Below are 24,187 nucleotides of genomic sequence, written 5' to 3'. Positions count from 1 at the left end.
CCTCTCCTATGGGTTGTCTGATAGGAGGCCAGAAAGATGGACAGTACATCATCCAGTGAATGGTGATGGCAGAGCTTTGACAACTGATCTTTAAATGTTTGGAAAAACTGCTCTGCCAGACCACTGGACGTGTGGTGGAATGGCAGCATATGGATGAATGCAATTCCATTGGAAGTACAAAAGATGAAAAGCTGGTGGATGTAAATTGAGACCCACTGTCTATGACAATTGTTTCAGGAAGACCTCAGATCACAAATATCTGTGTAAAGGCTTGGATCACACTCATTGAGGATGTAGAGGACATCCAGGAGAAATAGAGAAAACCAGATCTGACATCAACCATGATGAACCATGAATGGCCCAGGAAAGGGCCTGCAAAATCCAAATGGAGCCATGGTAAAAGTGTTGATGCCTCTGGCCATGGTAAATAGCGATGTAATGGGACTGCATGCATGCTCTTGCAGCCTGTTAAGGCTGCCAATATGGTGGCTGAAATGGCATCAATCCATTTCCAATACACATGTTGATGTACCAAGCATTTCATTAGCACACTGACCTATGGATCGCTGTGAAGCAGCTACAGGATCTGGTGTGGGAGAGAGGACAGAATGATGACCTGAATGTGGCCATTTTCAGCCTGGAGCAGCAGGACATCACTGAGGACAGAGAATTCATGCTTGTGATGCCAATAACTTTAAACATATGGGCTGAGCACTTTCCGGTGATTCTATGTTGATCCCTGCTGGACCTGAATGAGGAGCTCATGGAGAATCAGATCTTCTGCTGAATGCTGAGCCACCAGTTTAGCATCAATAGGGAATGATATGACAGCTTCTTTGTCACTGGAGTTCGCGTGCAACATACTTCTGTATCAGAGTCAAACGAGGAGTACAGACCCATTGTCAATCTTGAAAGTAAGTAAGCGTTGACATAATGGGAAAAAGAACAGTACTGGATATCATAGGAATAACTGATGAGAAACAATGCTCACCATTGAAGGTGATGAGATAATTTTGTGGTGATGTTTGCATCAGATCAAGAAAAGCATAGCAGTGGCTTGTGGTCTGTCAACAGTGCAGATGGCACCCATATAAACAACTGCAGATTTTTTTTAAAAGTAAAGTCTATGACCAGAGCCTCCTTTTTGATCTGTCCATAGTTGCACTGGACCAATGTCAACATTTCTGAAATGAAAATGATAGGCCATTCTACATCATTGATGAAGAGAGAGAGGAAATTTCCTAATCCATAAACAGATGTAACTTTTGTGACAACCACAGGGAACAAGGGATTGTAAGCTATCAGAGATCTGAGCTGAAGCAATGCCTGTTTAATGTTCTGGAAAGTGTGATGTCCCAGTTCTGTGCCACGTTTTTATGTAAGTTCTGTGATTGTGGCAGCATAGGGGATGAAATTATGAAAGTAGTTCATTTGGCCTAAAATGGACTGAAGCTGCTTCACATTTCTCAGAGGTGCAAGGTCCGCATCCTCTGGATGTATTGTGGCGTCAGCTGGATACCAGTGGAACTGTGGATATGACCCACATATTCAACTTCAGGAATGAAAAACTGGTGCTTCTCCAAGTTACAACTAAGATTTCCTACCCGTAGGATGTAAAAAGGGCATACAGGTTCCCAGCCAAGTGTTGGGCAGACTGGCCTGCAATGATGACATCATCCAGGTAATTGGCTGCATCCTGCACTTCCTGCTTAAAGTTTTCCAAAAACCTCTGAAATATCACTGGGACACTGCAAATACAGGTGATTGTAGCAGAAGATACTGAAAGGTTTGTTGATCAGCAGCAAGTTTCCCAATGCTCCATCCAACGGAAGCTGTAAATATGTGTCCTTGAGATAATCTTCTCGAAGACTTTGCCACCAGCCAGGAGAATAAGTGTCTCATCCACCTTCAGGATAGGATAAGAATCAACAGTGGACTGTGTGTTACTGGTGTTCTTAAAGTTGCCATATACTCAGAGGGAGTAGTCCGGTCTGTCGAGCATGATAGGTGTTGCCCACTGAATGTTGGAAAAAGCTGTCAAGATGTCGGCATCCTGCAAACATTGCAGCTTCACCCATGCCTTATCCCGTAGGGAAAATGAGACATATCAAGTCTTGAAAAAATGGGATGTGACTGTTGGTAGGATGCAAGATTGAAATCCCCTGATGCATGTAACAGAAGGCTCAAAAACTGAATGACACTTCGAGTGAAGAGCATGGAAATAAGATTGGTCTGTGCTGGGTGGGATGCTATTGGTTGCATTGTACACATATAATCCAAAAGCATCAAAGAGATTAAGTCCCAATAAGACTATCACCCCAGGCATATCAATGACAAGGATGTTGTTACACTATGTTCAGTGATTGCTGTGAACTGTCCTTTGACTACTGCTATGTCGTTGCTGTAACTATGAAGGTGCTGGTTGAATGTTTGCAGGGGAGGAGAGCGTAACCAGTGGTAGGTCTTCCACATGATGATGGGCAAGGTAGAACCAGTGTCTGCCTGGAAGCTGACTGGGTAACCATTGATGAACAGCTGCAGGGACATATGTCCATCCCTGTGGGGACTACTGCATGGACATGGAAGATCTCTGGGTCTGTCAAGTCAGCTTGCTCTGCTGGAAAGATGTCCACCTGAATGTAATCTACATATATATATTGGAGGAGGCTCGACAGACATCTGCTTTGTGACCTGTTTTGCTACACAGGGCATATTTGACAAAGTGAAACTGGCACTCGTGCCTAGGATGAGTAACAAAACAATTAATTCAAAAGGGCAGCTGCTTGGGTGCTGATGACAATGATGTTGAGCACCCTAAAGATGCAACAATAACAACAACAACAACAACAACATCAACAGGGCAGCTGCTGAGGGCCATGAGCTAAGAATGCTGTTCCACTGTGAGAGGAAAGCTTTGAAGAGTAGGTGGTGAGGGTGGGGGGGGGGGGGGGGGGGAGGGAGGGGTTACTGGGTTGGCAGATGGGGCAGACAGCATAGATGTGAGATAGATCATGCAGGGATACTGATGCACGAAGGGACTGCTTGAATGTCCAAATGATCAAAAGACAAGAATCCAATGTGGGGTCTTTCAATTTCAATAAGCCCATCCAAAGCCCCTCATCTGGGGCAAGCATCAAGATCATATCTTGAATTACTGACAAGGTATATGACTGTTGACAGTTATTTGTGTGCTGAAAACGAGATTCCTAAGAGAGACTTCAGAGCATTGCGATCACTCCCAATATATTCTATCAGACAGTCACCTGAAAACCAACCAAGTGAATTAAGATGAAGGAACATAAAGACTAATCCAGTGAAGTTTCCACTGGAAGGAAGGAGAGTGTGCTTGGCAGCAGATGGGCAGAGGTACTTTTCAGAGCCGACATTGGAGATGTCCAAAGTCCCAGGGCAATGGTTCCTATTGGGCTCTAATTGAAGGGCTAGTATTAGCTGGCACAAGAATTGGCTCAGAGCATTGGCAGAGAACTGCCAATTAGAGAAGCTATGCCACTATCTATAGCCAGTGTGTTGAGGTATACTTCTGGATGTATTTCCAGGCATATGACTCAATGAAAGGAAATAGATCCCTACTGAGGAGACCCATAGGTTGCTCTTGCCTGTCATTTATCACTAGTGATATGACACTCATCAGTGGCCAAAGTCCTGGAAGGTGACACCTTGGAGGTACACATGTACACGATTATTTTCTGTCTGCAGGGTTACTGGTGCATCAGGCATACTGCTGGTATATGACAACAATGACCTGCTGTGACCCATGGAATATACCATGCTGATGAAAGTTTTGTAGTCAGCTTAGCCTTGTGTCACCATACGTGTTGGCATGTGGCACCCAGAAGTGACTGAAGCAATGAAAAAAAACAGAGGCAATGGATGGCTCTCTCATCCAGGCAGGTCATTATTATTTAGATATTGTCCTCACAGGAATGACAAGCAGGATATTCACAAGAATTGCTTGAACAGCTAATACATGGATGCCACTGCACTGTAATAATCATTGATCATTGAACTGAGTGCTTCTGTATGAATGACATCAGTCCTACTAACCAACTGAATTCAGAGCTGGAAAACTGCAGTATTTATGGAGAAGTGAGGGAGACAATGACTTGAGCCTCTGCTGATATTGATTGAATATGTATTGCTTCTTTACTAGTGGTCAGTGGTGCCCATTCCACTGTTTTTGTTTAACAATTTGTTACAGGCTATTAACTGTACTGTCAAGTCTGTGATAGGTGTTATTTCATCTGAGCTATAACTTGTTGCCCCACATAATAAGACCTAACAAATATATATCTGTCACTCTTCCTTTCTCTCTCTCTCTCTCTCTCTCTCTCTCTCTCTCTCTCTCTCTCTCTCTCTCTCTCAGTGGATGTTCAATTGAATTTGTAGCTTGTGCCTGCCAATGGGTGCCAATGTAACAACATGTGCTCATGTCTCTGACTGTCTTACTAGTGTTGACTCTTTTCTTTCTTCCACATAGCTATGCCATCACACATGGCTGGTATCATCTGCAGCTGTGATAGAGTGAACTTAGGAAAAATTTTAATTTCTTCCTGTATTTTTACTTGGTGGCACGACACAGTTAATTTCTTCCTGTTTTCTTAGTTGGTGGCATGACACAGTGCACAGCTCTGCACATAGCAAGCATATCTGCAGCAGACAGCTGCAATCATCAACCATTGTTTCAAAGAAAATGTCATCAAATGGATGAATATTTCACTTTGCAGTGGAGTGTGCAATGATATGAAATGTCCTGGTAGATTAAAACTGTGCACCAGAAAGAGACTCAATGGACCATTGGGTAATTGCTCTACCCAAGCATGACTCATAACCCTTCCTCACAGCTTTACTTCCTCCAATACTTCATCTCCTACCCTTCAAACTTCAAAGAAGTTCTCCTGAGAAACTTGCAGGACTAGCACTCCTGGAAGAAAGGATATTGCACAGATTTTAGACACACCCAGAACTAATTTTTCACTGTGCAGTGGTGTGAGTGCTGATATTAAACTGCCTGGTAGGTTAAAACTGTTTGCTAGACTGAGACTTGAACTAGGGATCTTTGCATGTTGTGGACAAGTGCTCTACCCACTGAGCTACATAGGCAAAACTCATGACCTGTCCTCAGGCTTTTATTTCCACAAATACCTCTTCTCCCAGCCTCCAAATTTCACAGAAGCTTTGCATATGATAGAGAACCACTTGCAGCTTATGGATTTCAGAATTTTATCCACAAATTGAAGATGGCTATGTCACAATTTACTCTGACCAAAACTGATACTTTCCACTTCTCAGAAGACGAGACCAGTGTTCCCCTGCCAGTGGAGAAATATACAATGGATGTGTGTCACATAAAAGAAGCATAAAACATTAATGCCAATTACTTTTCATGCATCTCTCTTTTGGAAAACAGTATGAACTGCAAAGAAGCCACCACTATTCAAACTGCAGATCTATGAATACAACAGTTATTGGCAACTTTTCCATGGGACTCTTATTCATGTAAATTTCAGGCACAAAGTTGACATTATTGAGTGATGTCTCCTGACAGAAGCGAAGGCCCTATATGTTGCCAAAACTCCACAAAACTACTTTTCATAGTGTTCACAGTCTGTCACACTCTGCAGGAAATATGACTAATTTACTGATTGAACATTTTGTACAGCCATTGATTAAAAAGATGCTCATGGGTGAGCTCATTGATGTATTTGATGCTAGCAATGTAAAGTGGGATGACACATACACACTAACATCAGATACTTTCAAGGTTCACCCATGTTCACATCAATCTTGCTGGTCTCCTTCCTCCTTTGGATAGCTACAGGTACCTTTCCATGGTGGCGGACAGTTGTAGTTGACCAAGAGAAGCTACATACACATCACCAACATTTCTGCTGAGACATCAGCTAAGACATTCACTACCATCCAGGTCACTACAGATCAGGGATGGAAATTTGAATCAGTTTTATTTCAAGGATTGTCCAAGTAGTTCAGCTTCCTAAGCAATCATGTGATTAGCTGCCATTCTGCTAACAACAGGATGATAGAAAGGTGGTATTTGGGCAAAAGGAAAGCTCTAAAGTGCCATTGCAAGGGATGGAGAAAGGCTCTTCTCTTGGTCCTTTTAGGACTTCACACAAACTATTAGCTGGACATTGGAACATTGTTTGCAGAAATGGTGTCTGAGTAGCCATTATGGATTTTGGCACACTGTCTCATACCTGCCCCACTGTCATCTCCAACGGAACTGCCACAATCAGTGCAACAGCTCGAGGACCACATAGCCAAGATGTGAGGACCACCTGATTTGTTCCAGGGTGAACAACCTGTTTTCATCCATAAAGCTTTGATAACTGTACTCACATTATGTTCCACACATATCCCATCTTTTTACTGCTCCAACCATAATACTCTGGCTCTTTTCATCTGTTGTGATAAAGAGATCACACCAACGAGACCTTGCAACATGGCCAGCCCACAAAGGTTTCTATTGGGTGAGTCAAGCCCACATGGGTCTTACCTTCATTCATGCTGAACAACATGCTGATGTCATAAGACACACCACAACTGGGTACATTTGTGCAGGCTCACCTGTGGTTAAACATGCTGATGTCATAAGATGCACCACAACTGGATAGATTTGTGCAAACGTCACCTATCATTACCACCACCACCAGTCCAACCAGGAGCCACACAGTAACTACAGACAACCGATATACCAACACTGTGGCCAGCTGTCACACAAGAACTGACCAGCCAGTAAATTTTCAATTTTACTACATTACAGATGCTCTGCATTATATGAGGGGGGATCAGGTGGTAGTATGTGTTACCTTTGTTATAAATTTTTGTCTCGCTGTGTCAGGTTACCCAATGTTGTTAACAAAATGTGGATTTTGTCCAGTAAATAACGAAAAGTAATCCCATACACTTATGTGCTATGTATGTGATTGTATGTAGTGAACAAGCCTTACCTACATTAGGTTTTTGAAGCAATTTTATCAGACACATGTGATTTTAGTAGGATACAAAAGGTATACCAAAATGTTTGCTTATATACATAAATGAAAGTAAATAAATGTGTGAACTCCACATATTTAGCATTAGTTGATTTTATGGTACCTTCAGCACTAGTCTGTCCAAGATGAACATTGTAGTATGAGCCTATCTTACATAAACCACATAAATATTGGTGCACAAAAAACGACATCTTTCACTTGGGATGGCTAAAAACTTGGTATGATGCATGGGTATCAGCAGACATTTCTTCATGGGTAGGAAGGGTGGGGGGGGGGGGGGACAAGACTGTAAAAATGCTATTTTTTATATTAATGATGTAAAAATCAGCCACATAATGCTACAATTGACTAAACAAGAGGTTTATCAAAACTACAGAAATCACCTTAGAAGTTTATGAGTACCATAGACTCTAGGGGAATTTTGTCACTGTAGGTGAGAGATAGTTCTGACTTCCAAAACATGTCTGTAAAGCTGTGGATAAGTTCTGACAGAGAAGCAACTATATCAACATGAATCTCACAATGAATGGTGATAAATTACATATAAGTTGAAAGACTGATATAGAAAGTGACGGACAATTTCACGTAATTTTATGTAGTTACACCAGAACCAACTTAACTATGAGTATATAAAATTTTTAGGTTACCGATTACAAAGAAATTTTCATGTGAGGAAAACCAATAGACACAGATTGAGAGTTTGCAGTCAATATCAGCTTCAAGGAAAGAGTGTAGAATTCAATAGACCAATATCACACAGAGCACATCACAAAATCAGAATCGTCCTGCAGTGTTTTGAGGAACATGGTAATGAATTCAGATTGATGTCTACACCACTAGATTTGCCTGATAGGACACATCTGGGGGGGGGGGGGGAGGGGGGGGGCTCATCATATGACAACTTACTGCCCACAAACCGTTAGCTAATAATTTATGGAAAAAATGTGCCCTGTGTTTAGACATCTGGTGCCACATAACTCTGCAAAACTATCAAAAAATTTACAAATCCATGCCAAGCAGAATCACTGCTGTATTTTAAATCCAAATATACACAAAATATCATTGAGTAAGTGGTTATAATGATATGAATCATTAGTATATACTGGAGAGCTTTTTGGCTGATTGTAGAAGCGCACACAAATCCATTGTACTTCTGATAGAGGCCCTCACCCTGACACTTTGGTAATAAATTTATCAGGATGTTATTCTGAATCTATCCTGCATTGCTAAGAAGTCTACAACAAATTTCACAAGAGTAGTAATTGTAGATTATCCACACCACAGTGCAAAGATTTGTCTCTTATATTGTTGCATGACACAAATTGATAACCATTGCTCTCATGATTGATACTGCTCTTGCCAGCAACCAGAAACACAGCTGATAAAAGCAGGCCAAGCAGAAGTCATGCTAACTGATTCATTTGAAAAACTAAATTATGACATTTGGTGATTTTAGTTTCGCATACTATGAAAATATACAGTTTCATTGATGCTCCATATTAAAAATCTCTCTAAGACTCATCATTTTTGGTTTTATTTGTAGTGGGTATAAAAGTTTCATTAAAGATGATGCCAGAGAATTTAACTGTATCCTTAATTCAAAGTTAACAGAGTTTTAGAAGGTTTGCTATTGTGAGAAAAGGAATTTTTGATGATGAAACTAGAAAGCTATTGATAAATATGAAATTGAAAACACTTCAGGCAGCACTGAAAAGAACATTGTGCACACTGTGTTACACATTCAAATTAAGCTGACAGAGCTAATGGATGCAGATCTGTGCAGCTGTGTTCAAAGCCCCAGATTTTTTTTTTCCATTCCTAGGATGTTAATGAATAAAAGTATTAAACAGATTAGGAGTAAAGGAGGTAAATTCCTATCTGTCTGAAACATTGAATCATTGACACATACACAAAAAAAGAAAATGAAGACTTTGTGAGCTTGCAAATGAATATTTTAATGAGCACGACCACAGATACATTGTGCCAGATGAACATACAGTGCTAAGATGGTAGTTCGGTAGGGAAACTGGAATGAGTGGTTTTGTCTTTTGGAGTGTCTAGAGGGAAAAAGAGGCAGGAACTGGAGAAGCAGCTGGGGATGGTAGCTGATAGCTCAGAGTGAGGTGACAGGTGTGCAGGATAGGTATGAGAGCTGGAGAGGCAGTAGGTGCAGGAGTCAGGAATGCAACAAATGGGCATCGGAGCCAGTAAGTTCATGCAACACTTGATGGCAATGATGGGGAGGAGTGGATTTGAAGGTAGATGACCAGAAAGAAGATGGAGGGACTTTTGGGTAGTGAGTGTGGCTGCAGAAGTTTTGTGGAGATTGAGCCAGAATGGTTATGGGAGTGAAGCGTGTATGCAAGAATAGCTTCCATCTGCGTAGTACAGAGAAACTGGTGCTGGGGGAGGGTTCCAGATGGAATGGGTAGTGAAGCAGCGATTGAACTCAACCATGTTGTTCTCAACAGTTTGTTCTGCCAGTGGATGTTAACTCTGCTCTTAGCTATAGTTTGGTGATGCCATTCATTCTGGTGGACAGCTGGTTGGTGGTTATGCCCATATAAAATGCTGTGTTGAAATTGCAGCAGAGATGGTACACAACATAGCTGCTTTCACATGTGGCCCTGCCTCTGATAGGACAGGATAATCCTGTGACAGGACCAGAGTGGAATGTTCTAGGTGCATCAATATGACTGGTCTGGCACCCGGGCCTTCCCCAGGGATATGACACCTTTGGCCATAGTCTGGAAATGGAAGTAGCATAACAATGAGTGAGGCTGTCATGTCGGTTAGGTGGGTGGCAGAATACCACTTCACGAGTGGTTGGAAGTGTCATGGATAATATGTTCCTCATTTTTGGGCATGGTGATAAGTAGTCAAAGGCCTGGTTCAGTGGCTGCAGTTCAGGACTGTACTGTGTGACCTCAGCAGTGCTCTCTTACAGCTGGTTCTTGGGAGTGGTTAAACAATTAGGGGTCTTTAAGACTATGACGTGGTAAATCTGTCTGCTGACTAGGTTTAGGAGACAGTGCCTCTCTACAAAGGGCTTGGTTAGACCTTCAGTATATTTGGGCAGCAGAATTCTCATCACTGCAAATATGCCATCTGTGGGTGGCCAAGCAAAATTTTAGTGATGTTTTTGGTGTGGAAGGGTAGATATGTACCAAAATTTAGGTGCTGTTGAAAGTTAGTGGCGTTGACATGAACAGATATATGAATGGACCAATGACAGATGTGGAGGTCAATGTCTAGGAAGGTGGCATTTTGGACTGAGGAGGAGTGGGTGAAGCAGATAGGAGAGAAGGTTTGGAAGCTATGGAGGAATGAATATAGGGAACTCCCAGAATGCATTTCATTGTTAGTTCTATGAGTTTCTTAGGAGAACATCTGCAAAGTTTGGAAGGTATGGGATGAGGTAATAGTAGAAGTAAAGCAGTGAAAGTGGGTCATGAGCTCAGTTGATGTAGCACTTACCTGTGAAAGGAAAAGATCCCAAATTCGAGTCTCAGTCCAGCACACAATTTTAATTTACCACAAAGTGTCATATCAATGCACGTTCCTCTGCATAGTTAAAATTTCGTTTTGTAAACATAAGCAAGGCTGTAGCTGAATAATGTCTCTGCAATATCCTTTCTTCCAGTGGTGCTAGTCCTCTAAGTGTCACAGGAGGACTTCTGGGCAGATTATAAGGCAGCAGATGAGGTACTGGCAGAAGTAAAACTGTAAGGATGGGTTGTTGGTCATGCTTGGGTTACTAAGTTAGTAGGTCATGCTTGGGTTACTAAGTTAGTAGAGCAGTTGCCAGCGAAACACAAAATTTCCCGGTTTGTGTCCCAGTCTGGTACACATTTTTAATCTACCAAGAAGTGTCATATCATCAGTGAACCTTCACTAGACAAGGGATTTAGTTGTTTAGAAGGGTAAGAACATTTCCTCTAGAAGGCCCATAAACAGATTGGTTTAGGAAGGCGCCATGCAGGTGCCAATGGCTGCACTACAACTTTGTTTATATACCTTGTCCTCAATTGAGTGAGGATGTTACCTTGTTAGATGTATAAGGAATGAGACAGTGGGTTTCACATCAAAAGATGTTGTGTGAAGTATTGTTTTATAGCACAAAGACCATAGGAATGACAGATGTTGATGTATACAGAGTTGTGATGTTTGGGGAATCAGATAACAATTGGGAGGTAATGATCAAGAGTCTGTGAAAGAAATGGTGTGTATCTTTAATATGAAAGGTTAGCTAATGAGCAATTGGTTGGAGGTGTTGGTCAGTAAGGGCAGAGAATCTTTCAGTGGGCACACAGTAACCTGATACAATGGGGCATCCAGAACTGTTGGGCTTATGGATTTTGGAAAGCATGTAAAAGGTGTGTGTGTGGAGTGTTGTTGGGTTGAGGCGGGAGATGTTTTCAGTGAGAGGATCTGGGGTAGGCATGAGGATGTGACTAGGTACTGGAGGCTATGTTTGATTTCTGGGATGGGATAACTGTGGCAGAGCTTGTAGGTGGGGAAATCAGATAGTTGGCAGAAGTCTTCTTTGAGTTAATCAGTATAAATATTTAGAACAGTGCTAGAGATTATTAAAGATGTGAATGGCTGTTCTTTCTTATCTTGAGAGGTTGTGTTCTTGGTAAGGACCTGGGGAAAGATGGTGAGCCCAAGTTTGCAGTATGGAATTTGTGGAAAGTAGCAATGGGTCCCTTTGCATGAATCCAAGCCTCTGTCCTGTCATTCCCACCCTGTCAGTTCTTTCACATCATTATCATCATCATCATCATGTGTCACACAAAGATGCTGGATATGGTGCGTGTGTGTTGCAATCCTATCCCACATTTCTGCAATCTCTATCTCCTGCATTCCTATCCTGCAGACCTGCAGTCTCCCTTTGAGTTGTGAGCTATCCTTCCTCATCCCTCCTCCTGCTTCCCACCTCATTCGCCCTCTACCCAGCCCACCCAAACTAACACCTCACCCATCACTACCTGCTGAACTGCTGAAGTTCTTGCATTGTGCGTTCAGCTGGCAGAATGTAGAAGCACAGATGTGCGTGCGTGTGTGTGTGTGTGTGTGAGAGAGAGAGAGAGAGAGAGAGAGAGAGAGAGAGAGAAAGCTTGCAAGGTTTACATTCTACTTTCTGTGGGTCCATCGCTGACTCAAGCTTCTGCTATTTGATGAGCTGTCTCCTTTACTCCTAAATTATTTACATTCTGTTCCTTATAAAATTTAATAATTGTATAAATGATAATAAGGCAATGAGTCTCTTAGCAGGGTGATTCAGTGCCCCTCCCTATGGTAAACATACACCTGTAGAAAATTTAACTACATCAAATTTCCTAGAAAAAGGTCCTGTTCATTTTTTTCTATGGGACTAATAGTTTGCAACTAGGACCCAAGAGAATATGAAAATCTCATTCTTAATTTTTGAAGGTGTTGCCAGTAGCATAAATCACATAGGTAGAGGCAGCTGAATCATCCCATATGTACCTATTATGCAGATAATCTGAAGTAATACAGACCCTTTCAAAAGTTATTGGGAAAGCAACTTTCCATGCTAGCAGTTTGAATCTGCTGTCTGGATGGCTATTTTCATGCTGTAGTCCATAGTGATCAGTCATTTACAATATCCAAGTTTTATTCTGTTTTTCACTTTGTTTTTGTGTCCAAATTTTAAGAAGTTTTGAAACAATGACTATGTTTTTAGTGTTTGAGTGATAGTGTATTTTCTGTGTTTAAGTAGGAAATAGACAAACTGTGAAAAAGCATATGACATTATAGACTTCTAATTTACTAACAAAAATATCTTCTTTTCTATTGTTTGTTGTTTTTCTCACATGATTCATCCCTATCAATTAAACCTAACTTGTGTGGAAAACATTGGAAAATAAATCAATAAATTGCAGTGAGTAAATTACGTTGTAATTGAGTACCTTCTCCTGGTGGGTGTCATATTCATGGGATATGCATCTGAGCTTCTGCTTGGACTTATAAGGTGTATGAGTGGAAACTTCTCAGTTTAATTTCACCTTTGACAGAATGTGTGCTAATTTTCATGAAATATGCCATTTATCCATTCTTCATCAGTTGGGAAACTATGCTTTTACTAAATATCTTTAGATATACACTGATAAGCCAAAACATTATGACCATTGCCCACCGTGATGTTGGATGACACTGGGTGATATTGTGAGAACATGAAGTGGTAATAAAAGTATGTAAACAGAGCAGACATGGACGCTGCATCATCCTAGTGAAGTTTTGGGCTGCAAATGAGGAAAACCATAGAGATAAGTGACTTTACAAAGGGCATATTATTATTACACAGAGCCTGTGATGAGTACCTTGAAAATGCTGAAACTATTCGAATGTTCATGTGCTACTCTCATGAACATCTATGGAAAGAGGTAGAAGGAGAGAGAAACTGCCACTAGGCACTAAATAGTTGGAAATCCATGACTCTTCACTGGACGTGAGGTTCAGAGGCTTGTCTACTCTGTAAAGTAGGGTAAATGGTGATCTGTGGTGTCTCTGGTGAAAGAGCACAATTCTGCTGTACACACAAGTGTTTCAGTGACCACCGTACGTCATACATTATTGTACATGGACCTCTGCAGCAGACCACCTGTAGATGTTCACATGTTGACTCAATGCCATCATCAGTTATGATTGCAGTGGGGATGAGACCATTGGGATTTGGCCATTGGTTGATGGTAATTTGTCAGCTGTTTCGGTGAATCACATTTTTGCTACACTACGTCTCCACAAATGCCGTCATTGAGGTCAACAGTGGCTTGAAACATGCAGTGCACCATGGTTGCAGCATGATGAGACCAGTATTATGCTATGGATGACATTCTCCTGTGCTTGCATGGAAGCTGTGGTAGTAATCAAAGACATGCTGACAGCTGTGAACCACCTACATATTTTCATGCCTGATGTCTTCGCTGATTGCTGTGTCATTTTTATGCAATATAATTGCTCATTTCTCAGAGCCAGAAACATGCTTCATTGGTTTGAGGAGCATTATAATGAACTTAAGTTGATGACTCAGTGACCAAATTTGCCTGATGTAAATCCTTTGGAGCCCATCTGGTTCACAAGCTGGTGCCATCACCGTGTAAACAAATCAGTGGACCATTATTTACATGAATTATGTGACCTGTGTATAGACATCTAATGTCATATGACTCCACATACCTACCAACAAACTATCAGATCCCTGATTTGCAGAATCAGAGAAGTATTTCATTCTAAGACAGTCAAAGAAGCTATTAGGCACTTGGTCACAACGTTTTGACGCAACAGTGAACCAAGTAATGTGCATAAATGTTGTGTATTTGAAAATTGATGATCCATGAGTGATGTTTATGTAAGTACCTTGGCTGAAGTCCTTTACTGAAGCTACATTACTGAAAAAATCATGTAAATGAATGTTTTTGTTCATTCTGAAGTTTCTCTTCAAGGAAATCTCATATTTTGTGTGTGCAGTGTTAAATAGATGGTAGAGAGTAAAACGAATCAAATTTTGATTATCCACATGTCTCTGGCTGTCATCACTGCATTGATATCACTTTTGGGGAAAATTATAATAAATAATTAAAAAATAGTATACATTCACATCAGAAACGGTGCTGCTAATTCAGAATGCAACCCATTACCTCTCACATATTTCAAAATATTATCATCTGTATGTAATACGAGTAAATATCATTTCTCTATCCTACCCTGTTTATCCACTTTAATACTTTCCTTTACAATTATATTTAGTGAAGTGAAGTTTCATACAGATCATTCAAAACTTGCTCACACAGAGATATAATTCCTCAGATTTATTAATGAATATTTACTGTATTGACACTATCTTGTTGTGATCAACAGTTGCTCACAATGACACTAACCTCCTTATTTTTTCATGTCTAGTTATTAATGTTTAATAGCCATATTAATGGTATCTATCTGAATATATGTAGTTTTTCTTCTACGTCCTTTGTTTAAGGTGGGACACTCAAGGTGACTTCAGCACAACACATCCACTGCCAGCAGTAAAAGTCAAACTCTATACAGAAAACCCAGGAATGTTGGCACTAGAAGATAAAGAACTTGGAAAAGTCATTTTGCGGCCTACACCTCTTTCTTCCAAGGTGATTTCATCAATCCAGGTCCTTACTATTGTAGTACCATAACATACTTTTTGATATTGTTTCCCTGAGGACTGGCCCTCATTGTAATAACTGAGGCACTGGTGGAGGTTCTTGTCTACTTATTTTGTCCTCTTTTCACTTCTTTCTATTCAGAGAAATTTTTTGATGTGAAATAATACAAAATTTTAGCAGCTTTTTCTCGTATAAATGCACTATAACTTTCTAAATGAGCATTTTTACTTGATCATATTAATCCTCCATTTCATATTAAGATCTTTCAGCAAAAGATTTTTTGTTCGTTTTCCCGTAGAAAACACAGACATTTATTATCTGCTTCAAAAAATAAAATACCTGTCAATAATTTCCAAAGCACAGTTACAAACTGTTATGTCTATGAATTAGTTTCTTAAACAAAGTATTCTTCATAGAACATGACTGTCTGCTAATTGGCCATTGAAACATGACTAAGTAGGGGATATTTTATATATAAAAGTTATGTTATGGTATCCACATTATACTGTCAGTCAGAAAGATACAACAGCTTTTGAAATAAAATAAAATCTAATATCCAAGTGAAGTACTCAAGTTTTAATAATATTTACAACAAATTTTGAGGGTTCATACCTTCATCTTCAAGTAAATACAGAGTACATCTACAGTTTGATGATGTGCATATGTATACCTTCATAGGGAACATTTGATTATCTGCCTTACATTTTGTTTTCAAATTACTGCAGTAAGCCACACAAAGCAAGCAATAGTCACAAATACAGCTTTATATGACTGAAAGGCATGAAGACAGGTATCTCAAAACTAGTTAGGAGAATAGTTATTTTGCTTGAAATTTCTACAGATTCATTTGACAAGTTTTGACATAGTATGAATGATTTCACATGGAAAGTGGCTGAAAACACAAAGGTATGTCTTGAAGTCTGCAGATGCATACAATTTTGTTATCCTGAACATTTGTATTTTATCACGAAGGCATACACACACACACACTGAGGTATGAAGTTCATTTTGGTCATATATAACCTGCCTGGGATTACAGTTTTGACAAAAATTTGCGTGAATGAGCACAGTTTTGATATATAACCTTTTTGTAGATTCAGTTTGCAGACCCAGTTGGAGAATTAGAACAGAAAAGCACAGTAATTTTAACTTTCTCTACTCACAATTTCCTGCCTTACAAATAGGGCATGTTTCACACATGATCCCTGCATTTTATAAAATAAGGTTTACCATTGAAACTAGTGATGGCTTAAATTGTTTTATATAAGATTTTAGTGTTACTTGTAACACTCCATGTGTTTCCCCATGCATTTACACTGAAGATCCAAATAAACTGGTTCACCTGCGTAGTATCGTGTAGGACACCCTCAAGCATGCTGAAGTGCTACAACGTTATGTGGCATGGCCTCGACTAATGTCTGAAGTAGTGCTGGAGGAAACTGAGACCATGAATCCTGCAGGGCTCTCCATAAATCTGTGAGAGTACGAGAGGGTGGAGATTTCTTTGTGTGGGGAGTTTGGTGACCAGCAAAACTCAGGAGAGTGTTCCTGCAGCAACTCTGTAGCCATTCTGGACGTGTCAGGTGTCACATTGTTGTGCTAGAATTGCCCAAATCCATCAAAATGCACAATGGACATGAATAGATGCAGATGATCAGCCAGGATACTTATGTATGTGTCACCTGTCCATGGATTGGTAAAGTTGTCACCATACCCACACATGCTCAGTTCAACTTGGAATGAGACTTGTCCGACCAGGCAATATGTTTCCAGTCCAATGTCAGTGTTGATGGTCCCTGGTGTCATGCAGTCATCAAGGGTATACGAGTGAGCCTTCATCTCCAAAATGCCATATTGACAATGTTTCATAGAACAGTTCATATGCTGACACTTGTTGATGTCCCAGTGTTGAAATCTGCAGCAATCTGCGGAAGGGTTGCACTTCTGTCATGCTGAATGGACCTCTTCAGTCATTGTTGGTCCCGTTCTTACGGGATCTTTTTACGGCTTCAGAGATGTTGGAAATCTGATGTTTACTAGATTCCTGAAATTCATGGTACACTCATGAAATGCTCATGTGGGAAAAATCCCCACTTCATCGCTACCTCAGATATGCTGTGTCCCATCACTCATGCACAGACTATAACACCATGTTCAAACTTACTTAAATGTTGATAACCTGCCATTGTAAGAGCAGTAATTGATCTAAAAACTGTGCCAGACACTTGTTATCTTATCTAGGCATTGCTGACTGCAGTGCCATATTGTGCAAGTTTACATATCTCAGTATTTGAATACACATGCCTATACCAGTTTCTTTGGTGCTTCAGTGTAGTTAGGGCTTCTAACCTGATAAGTCTCTGAATTAAGTTCATTCACATAAAATTCACAAAACATCTGCTTTGTAAATACTTGTAGTTGGTAGAGCACTTGCCCGCAAAAGGCAAAGGCCTTGAGTTCGAGTCTCGGTCCGACACACAGTTTTAATCTGCCAGGAAGTTTCATATGAGCACACACTCCACTGCAGAGTGATAATCCCATTCTGGAAACATCCCCCAGGCTGTGGCTAAGCCATGTCTCCACAATATCCTTTTTTATAGGAGTGATAGTTCTGCATGGTTCTCAGGACAGCTTCTGTGAAGTTTGTAAGGTAGGAGACAAGGTACTGACAGAAGTAAAGCCATGAGGATGGGGTGTGAGTTGTGCTTGGGTACCTCAGTTGGTAGAGCACTTGCCTGCAAAAGACAAATTTCTGGAGTTTGAGTCTCAGTCCGGCACACAGTTTAAATCTGCCAGGAAGTTTCTTGCTTGTATTTGCTCTCGAAGTTCATAAATGCTATATTTTAATATTGTTACAATGTCTTTGTTTTTTAAGTTATGAAATCTAATTTTCCCTACATTAGTAGGGGCAGCCATATTGGCTCAAGACTTTCTGCATTGAGAGTTGAATGAGTATGGATGTATGTTTTCATGGTGGGCACCTTGGTTACAGCTTTAAGTGGTAGAAATTTTTGGGGCAACACATTCACGGACTTGAAAAAGTTTGCACAGATGTTTTGAGAACTTAGAAAAGTTGTGACACTTAGTTTCTGGAGTCTAATTCTAAGCAACACAGCCAATTAGGGTAACTTTGTACCACTTTTTTCCATTTTTTGAAAATACTGGGTACAAAATTTACTCATCACAACAAAAGTTGTAACATTTTACATTTATAGTTACCAAATGCTTGGGAGAGTGTAGATGTATTCTAATTATGCCCTTATAGAGTACAATTTCACTTTTAATAGTGGTACAAAGTTACAGTGCTGTTCATATTAACTTTAGACCAATCTTTTAAAAAATATAGTATTTTTCATAAATCTAATGCTCTGGATAAATTTAGATCACACCAAAAGGAATAAGAACTAAAGGAAGATTAGATTACATTAGGTTAGATTCAGTTTTCATTCTATAGACCCAAAAATGAGATGATTCTTGTGGGTGTGGAACATGTCAGAAAGTGTAACATAAAACAGTGTTAATTCAGTATAGCACTTTTACTTTAAAATATCAATAATTTCTATTAAACTCTCACTGTTCAACTTAAATCACTATTTTCAGAAGCTGTCTTTGCAGGCAGTGCAATCAAAGAGTAAACACAGGTTCAATTGATATATGAACTGCGAATCACACAGTTATTAAAACTGTTGCTTTTAGTACAAAGTAATGCAAGTAGAAGGAACACCAGCCATTTAAAACAAAAATGTTAAATGCTAACTCATTTCTATGACTAGTAAGAAGTTGCCCTGATTGACTGCATGCATTTGGACCTGCAACTGTTTCTATAGCTTACCTGTTTAACATTAACTTAAATAGAAACATTTGGATTTCGGCTTGGTAAAATTGTTTGACAGATACAAGATATGTAGTACTGAATACTAACATGGTGTGCCACACTTAGGACTTTCACAATTGCAAGGGACTTTGTATCTATCACTGTGTTGCTCTAATGATCTTAAAGGATTAATATAAAATTTTGATTCTAAATGTTAACTGGTTAGTGTCTGGAACATTTTTATTTGACACACAATCCCACTTGCAATTAACAATTATGTAGAAATTAACAGAAAAACATCAGAGAGGGCTGTAAATAATTGCGTGTATTTAATTACCAGATGAACATGTTTTTGGCATCATTTGTAATATACATGTAATATTGAAGTTAAAAACATTATGTGAATTATGGTCTATATGCTACACACATTATTTACTCTTTACTGTGTGGGTTATTGTGAACATGAGTGTTCTCAGTTTTCAGATCAGCAACTCTTTTACTTCAGTGTTTTATCTAAATCCCATTATTCCTGCAGTACCACATCTCTCTTTGTAGGAAATGGACAATTCCTGAAACATTAAATGATTTTGTAAAGCAATGTAATATGTCCTTCCAAAAACACTTGCAGTTACACAATAGTCATTGAGTCCAGAAGTTTTCTGTAATAAATCTTCTAGATTCTATGAGACAATGAAGATTTTATGCTTGTGATGAACACCATATACTGTAGGAGCCACATATTCTAATTACGTCCCACTCAACCCTGTGACTGTTGTGGAAGACCTTGCTACACCTTGTCTTGTATTCAAATCATTATTGCTTCATCTATCTACCTGTGAAGATTACTTGTGTCCAATGTGATGCTAGATGCTAAATGGCCCAAGCACCCTGCCTTGCCCTGTGTTGAATATATCTGGAGTGTATGCGTCACTGATTTGTATCATTTGTGTTTTGTCAAGGCATACACTAACAAAATATACTCACTGTGAAGGGTATTTAGACCATTAATTTCTTTAATGGAAGCTTCTCTATAAATCTGTTACTGAAATAAAAAACTAAGAATTATACATTAATCAAAACAGTTAAAGATCTTTTTTTGTTATGAGAGCACTATGTTGTTTCCGCCTACATTTCAAAATGAATAAATATATTTGTGCTTCTGTTGATGGCCTTTGGGCCGCTTGTCATAGGTTCCTGTTGAATGAAGGATATATTATGCTGTTAGATGTGAGGCATGTGGATGATCCGTGTCGTGCCTTACTTTAGAGTATTTTTGTAGTGCAACCCATACTGTTAAGTGTTAGTGATTTAGATATACAGATTATTTGTGAGATGTCTCTGTCACATCAGCATTCACTGTTACACACAGTAATAACTTTTTACTCGATTCTTGTTCAATGAGACCTGTTTAATACTTCCCTTGTATGATTTTTTTCTTTGTACTGTAATGGACTGAGCACTTTATCACAGGAGCACTACAGATTAATTATCTGTAGCACATACATAAAGAGTGTGACACTGCTATAGCATTCCTAGTTCTGTTTAGTGGCTAATCCAAGGATTTCCTAAGTCTCAGATAATTTCTTGTGTGCCAAAGCCAAACAAAGTTGTGCATCTGAGTTACACAAATGGACAGTAAAAGCATATCGTAGGTCACTAATGCACACCTTTGCAGTGGTGCTTTACTCTGGGGTAAGGCAGCTTTAATCCTGGTTATGGATGAAACTGTCACTGTCAGTATTTGGCTGGCATGGGGAAGAGAGTTGGTGGTATAAAGTTTCTGATTACCATTCTTTGTGCCAATATCCTGTATTAAATTCCAAACCTCTTCACAGTGCCTCATGAAGTGAGACCATGTGACACTTTTGTTGGTGATTCATCCATCAGATGGGGATGTTAAGTTTGGTGGGCCCCTTCATGCTTTTCTACAGGAATAAAAAAAATGTTCAGAAGTGTGAATGCTTGTGTTGATATACAAACAATTTCTCAATGGAATTAGATGCTTATTTTTGACTTTGGTTTAATTATGACACGAAATGATGTGTTCTCCTTTTTTCATTATTTTTATTTCATAACAAAGCATAAATTATAGTTCATGAAACATCTAGATTGTGAGTTCCTCAGTTAAGTAATTTATCTGGGGGGAAAATTGAAAATCAGAAACTACATGTCTAAATATTGTTCACATGCAGTATATCTATTTTCCGTCTTATCATGGGCTCAAAACAAAGATTGATGAAAGTGAATGCCCATTATATGATGTCTTATTTTACTCTTTTTCCAAACTTTCCTGACAATGTTCATAATATTGACGGAACATTCCCCTTGAGTATTGAGTACTGAAGTGAAGGATTCTAAACAGTAGCACAAAATGTGTAGAAGAGGGTTTTGTAAAAACTGGACAGTTAAAAAGTACATCTCAGATCCAAAGATCCTAAATATTTACCCTACCTATGAGATGACATATACCTATGTAGAAATAAAATTTATAAACTAGGTATTCACTTATTGTAGAAATCTGCTGTGATGCGTAAATAAAATTAATTTATTTCACCTACAGCAAATATCATCAGGTTTTGTATTAAAAATAACATGAAAGTTGAGCATTATGTCCTAGACTCTTACCTTATGAAGTCAAGCCATAATATACACTGGTGTGCAAAAGTTAACAATGGAACTAACTTTCATATGTTGTGTCACTGCCAAGCAATATAATCAATGAAACTTGGACCATCCATAAAATGAGCTGCTACTGTATAGTACAGAAGGTAACTGACAGAAATACACAATGAGACTTACAGAAACAGCACTATTATTCAAAGACAATAATTATACTGCTGTCATTGTGATTAATAACGTTCCACTAAACATTAAAAAAGGTTGAACATTGTACTAAATAGGGTATGTGATCAGCATGGATGGTAGTGCTGCAGCATGCTGGTCCCAAGACTATTAAGGAGTGTCTTGTCATAGGGTAATTCACTCCTCCACCTGTTCAGGTGACAACTGGTGGATGGTCACTGGTGCATGTAGACATGCTGCAGTACATCTCCCAAATGCATTTCACATGTGCTTGATGGAAAGGTGCACATGGTGAGGGATTATAGTGTCATAATAATAATGACCAGCAAGTGTACCATGCTGAAGGATTTATACAGGGCAGTATGCCAATGCAACATTATGCTTTCCACACCATATTACCTGGACAACCAAAACAATGATGTTCAATGCTGTTACACATGCACTCATGTGGCAAGAGATGGGAACATTGTTGAACATAATTGCTTTGGTGGTTCAGGTATTGCAATGTGGGGAGAAATAACGTTGGATGAATAACGCACATATTTTCAGAACTGAATTTGAAGCAGAAATGCATGGGTATCACCATCTACATGTTCATCAAACATTGAGCTGACTTTATTGTTGCAACAATGGAGTATGGTCAAGGATGATCTGGTGACACAAAGTCATAAAATACATGCTTGCTATAAATGTATTTATTCAGTAAATGAACAACTGACAAAAAGAAATCTATATGTAAATTCTGTCAGCAGTAGTAGGCATTGCTGGCTGTGAGGTGTCTGTAGTACTGTGTGGCTGTGATTAGCATGCAAAGACATTATACTAGATTAAAAAATGTGCATTTAATGCATTATGATGAAATAAAGTGTTCACAAATTGCTCTGTTTACTGTTCACTGACACTCAGTCACAGAAACACCATAAAGCAGGAATGTTTGGATATTAACACCTACATGTTCATCATACTGTAAGCCAACTATAGTGTCACACCCATGTGCTATGTTCTAAGATGTATGCTATGATGACTATGTGGTGATGGGAATTCATAAAGTTCCTGCTTCCTATATATGTATTTATTCAGCTCAAATGAGTAAAAGAACTACTGACAAAAATAAATATGCTTGTATCGTCTGTCAACTGGAAATAACAGTTAAAATGGTGTTCGCACAATACTTCCACCCAACACTGTCTTAGAGTGTATAAAATTCTCAGTTACGAGTGTGTTGACAAATTGCATGGCAACAGGATAACAGTGGACATGTGTTCAGAATGAATTGAAGCTTATTTGTGATTGTGAGGTTCTGTATACTTCACAGATGTGATGAAATGAAACCAAAAATAAGTAGGGCACTATACAAGTTTTCGTATGTGTCAGTGGGGAGTTCACATTAAGCTTGTACCATATGGTCCACAGCTCACAGAAACTGAATACAGATAAATGTTTCTGCTATATGGATGCTCAGCTCACACTGCTTTGTGTCCCTTGCCCCTGTGTATATCCCATCATTGCCAGAGTTTTGACCTACTTGTGAATCTGCTCATTGTCAGATGTCAGGTGCCACATACTTTGTACTGGATGTAATGGTAGCCCTGCTGTTCAGACATTTCTGCAGTACAGCTCCCACAAATTAAACCCTGACTTCATGTATATGGATGACAATGCACAAGTGCATCAAACAAGGCAGGTGAAGAAGCCTCTGAATGGGTGGATATTTGGCAAATGGACTGTCCTGTCTGTTCTCCTAGCTTAAATCCCATCAAGAACTCGTGGATAGGTTTGGGGAGATATTTTGTGGCATGTCCACATGCACCAATGAGCAGTTGTCAACTACCCTGATGGAGGAATGGAATGTCCTATCACAAGAACTCCTTGCCAATCTTTTGGCCAGCATGGGAGCATGGTGCAGACCATACAATGCTGTCTGTTCTCATCACACATGTTCAAGAACCATTCCTCACCATCTGTACTCGGGTTGGGGATTTTCTCTGCCCGGAGACTGTCATCATCATCATCATCATTTGTGAGAGTGACTAGATTGGATTGTGAAAAGAAAATGGATGGTGTAAAAATTGGGTTTTTGTGTGGGCACTGTTGACCATGCAGTTGAGTGCCCCACAAACCACACATAATCATCACCATCTGTACTGTCCATTGGACCAACATAAATCACGGTGACTTGCGGTGTAATTATTATCTTTGAATAAAAGTGTCATTTCTGTACATCACATTGTGCATTTCTTTCATGTACCTTGTGTACTATGATGCAGCAGCTCTTTATATGTATGGTCCAAGTTTCATTCATCCAAGTTAAATAGCAGTAGCACATCATACAAAACTTACCTTTGTCCATAAGTTTTGCACAGTAGTGGAAATGCATA

General features: G+C 39.4%; 1 protein-coding gene across 1 annotated transcript in view; it reads left to right on the top strand.

Moving 5' to 3' along the window:
* Window positions 1-24,187, top strand: part of LOC124722506 (calcium-dependent secretion activator-like) — a 798,081-nt gene that overhangs the window by 149,848 nt on the left and 624,046 nt on the right. The window contains exon 4 of the mRNA XM_047247660.1: window positions 15,037-15,181. Coding sequence (XP_047103616.1) covers window positions 15,037-15,181 — 145 coding nt within the window. The remainder of the gene's footprint in view (window positions 1-15,036; window positions 15,182-24,187) is intronic.

This window comes from Schistocerca piceifrons, chromosome X (assembly GCF_021461385.2).
Source record: "Schistocerca piceifrons isolate TAMUIC-IGC-003096 chromosome X, iqSchPice1.1, whole genome shotgun sequence".
Lineage (NCBI taxonomy): Eukaryota > Metazoa > Arthropoda > Insecta > Orthoptera > Acrididae > Schistocerca > Schistocerca piceifrons.
This window is presented reverse-complemented; position numbering and strand designations above follow the sequence as displayed.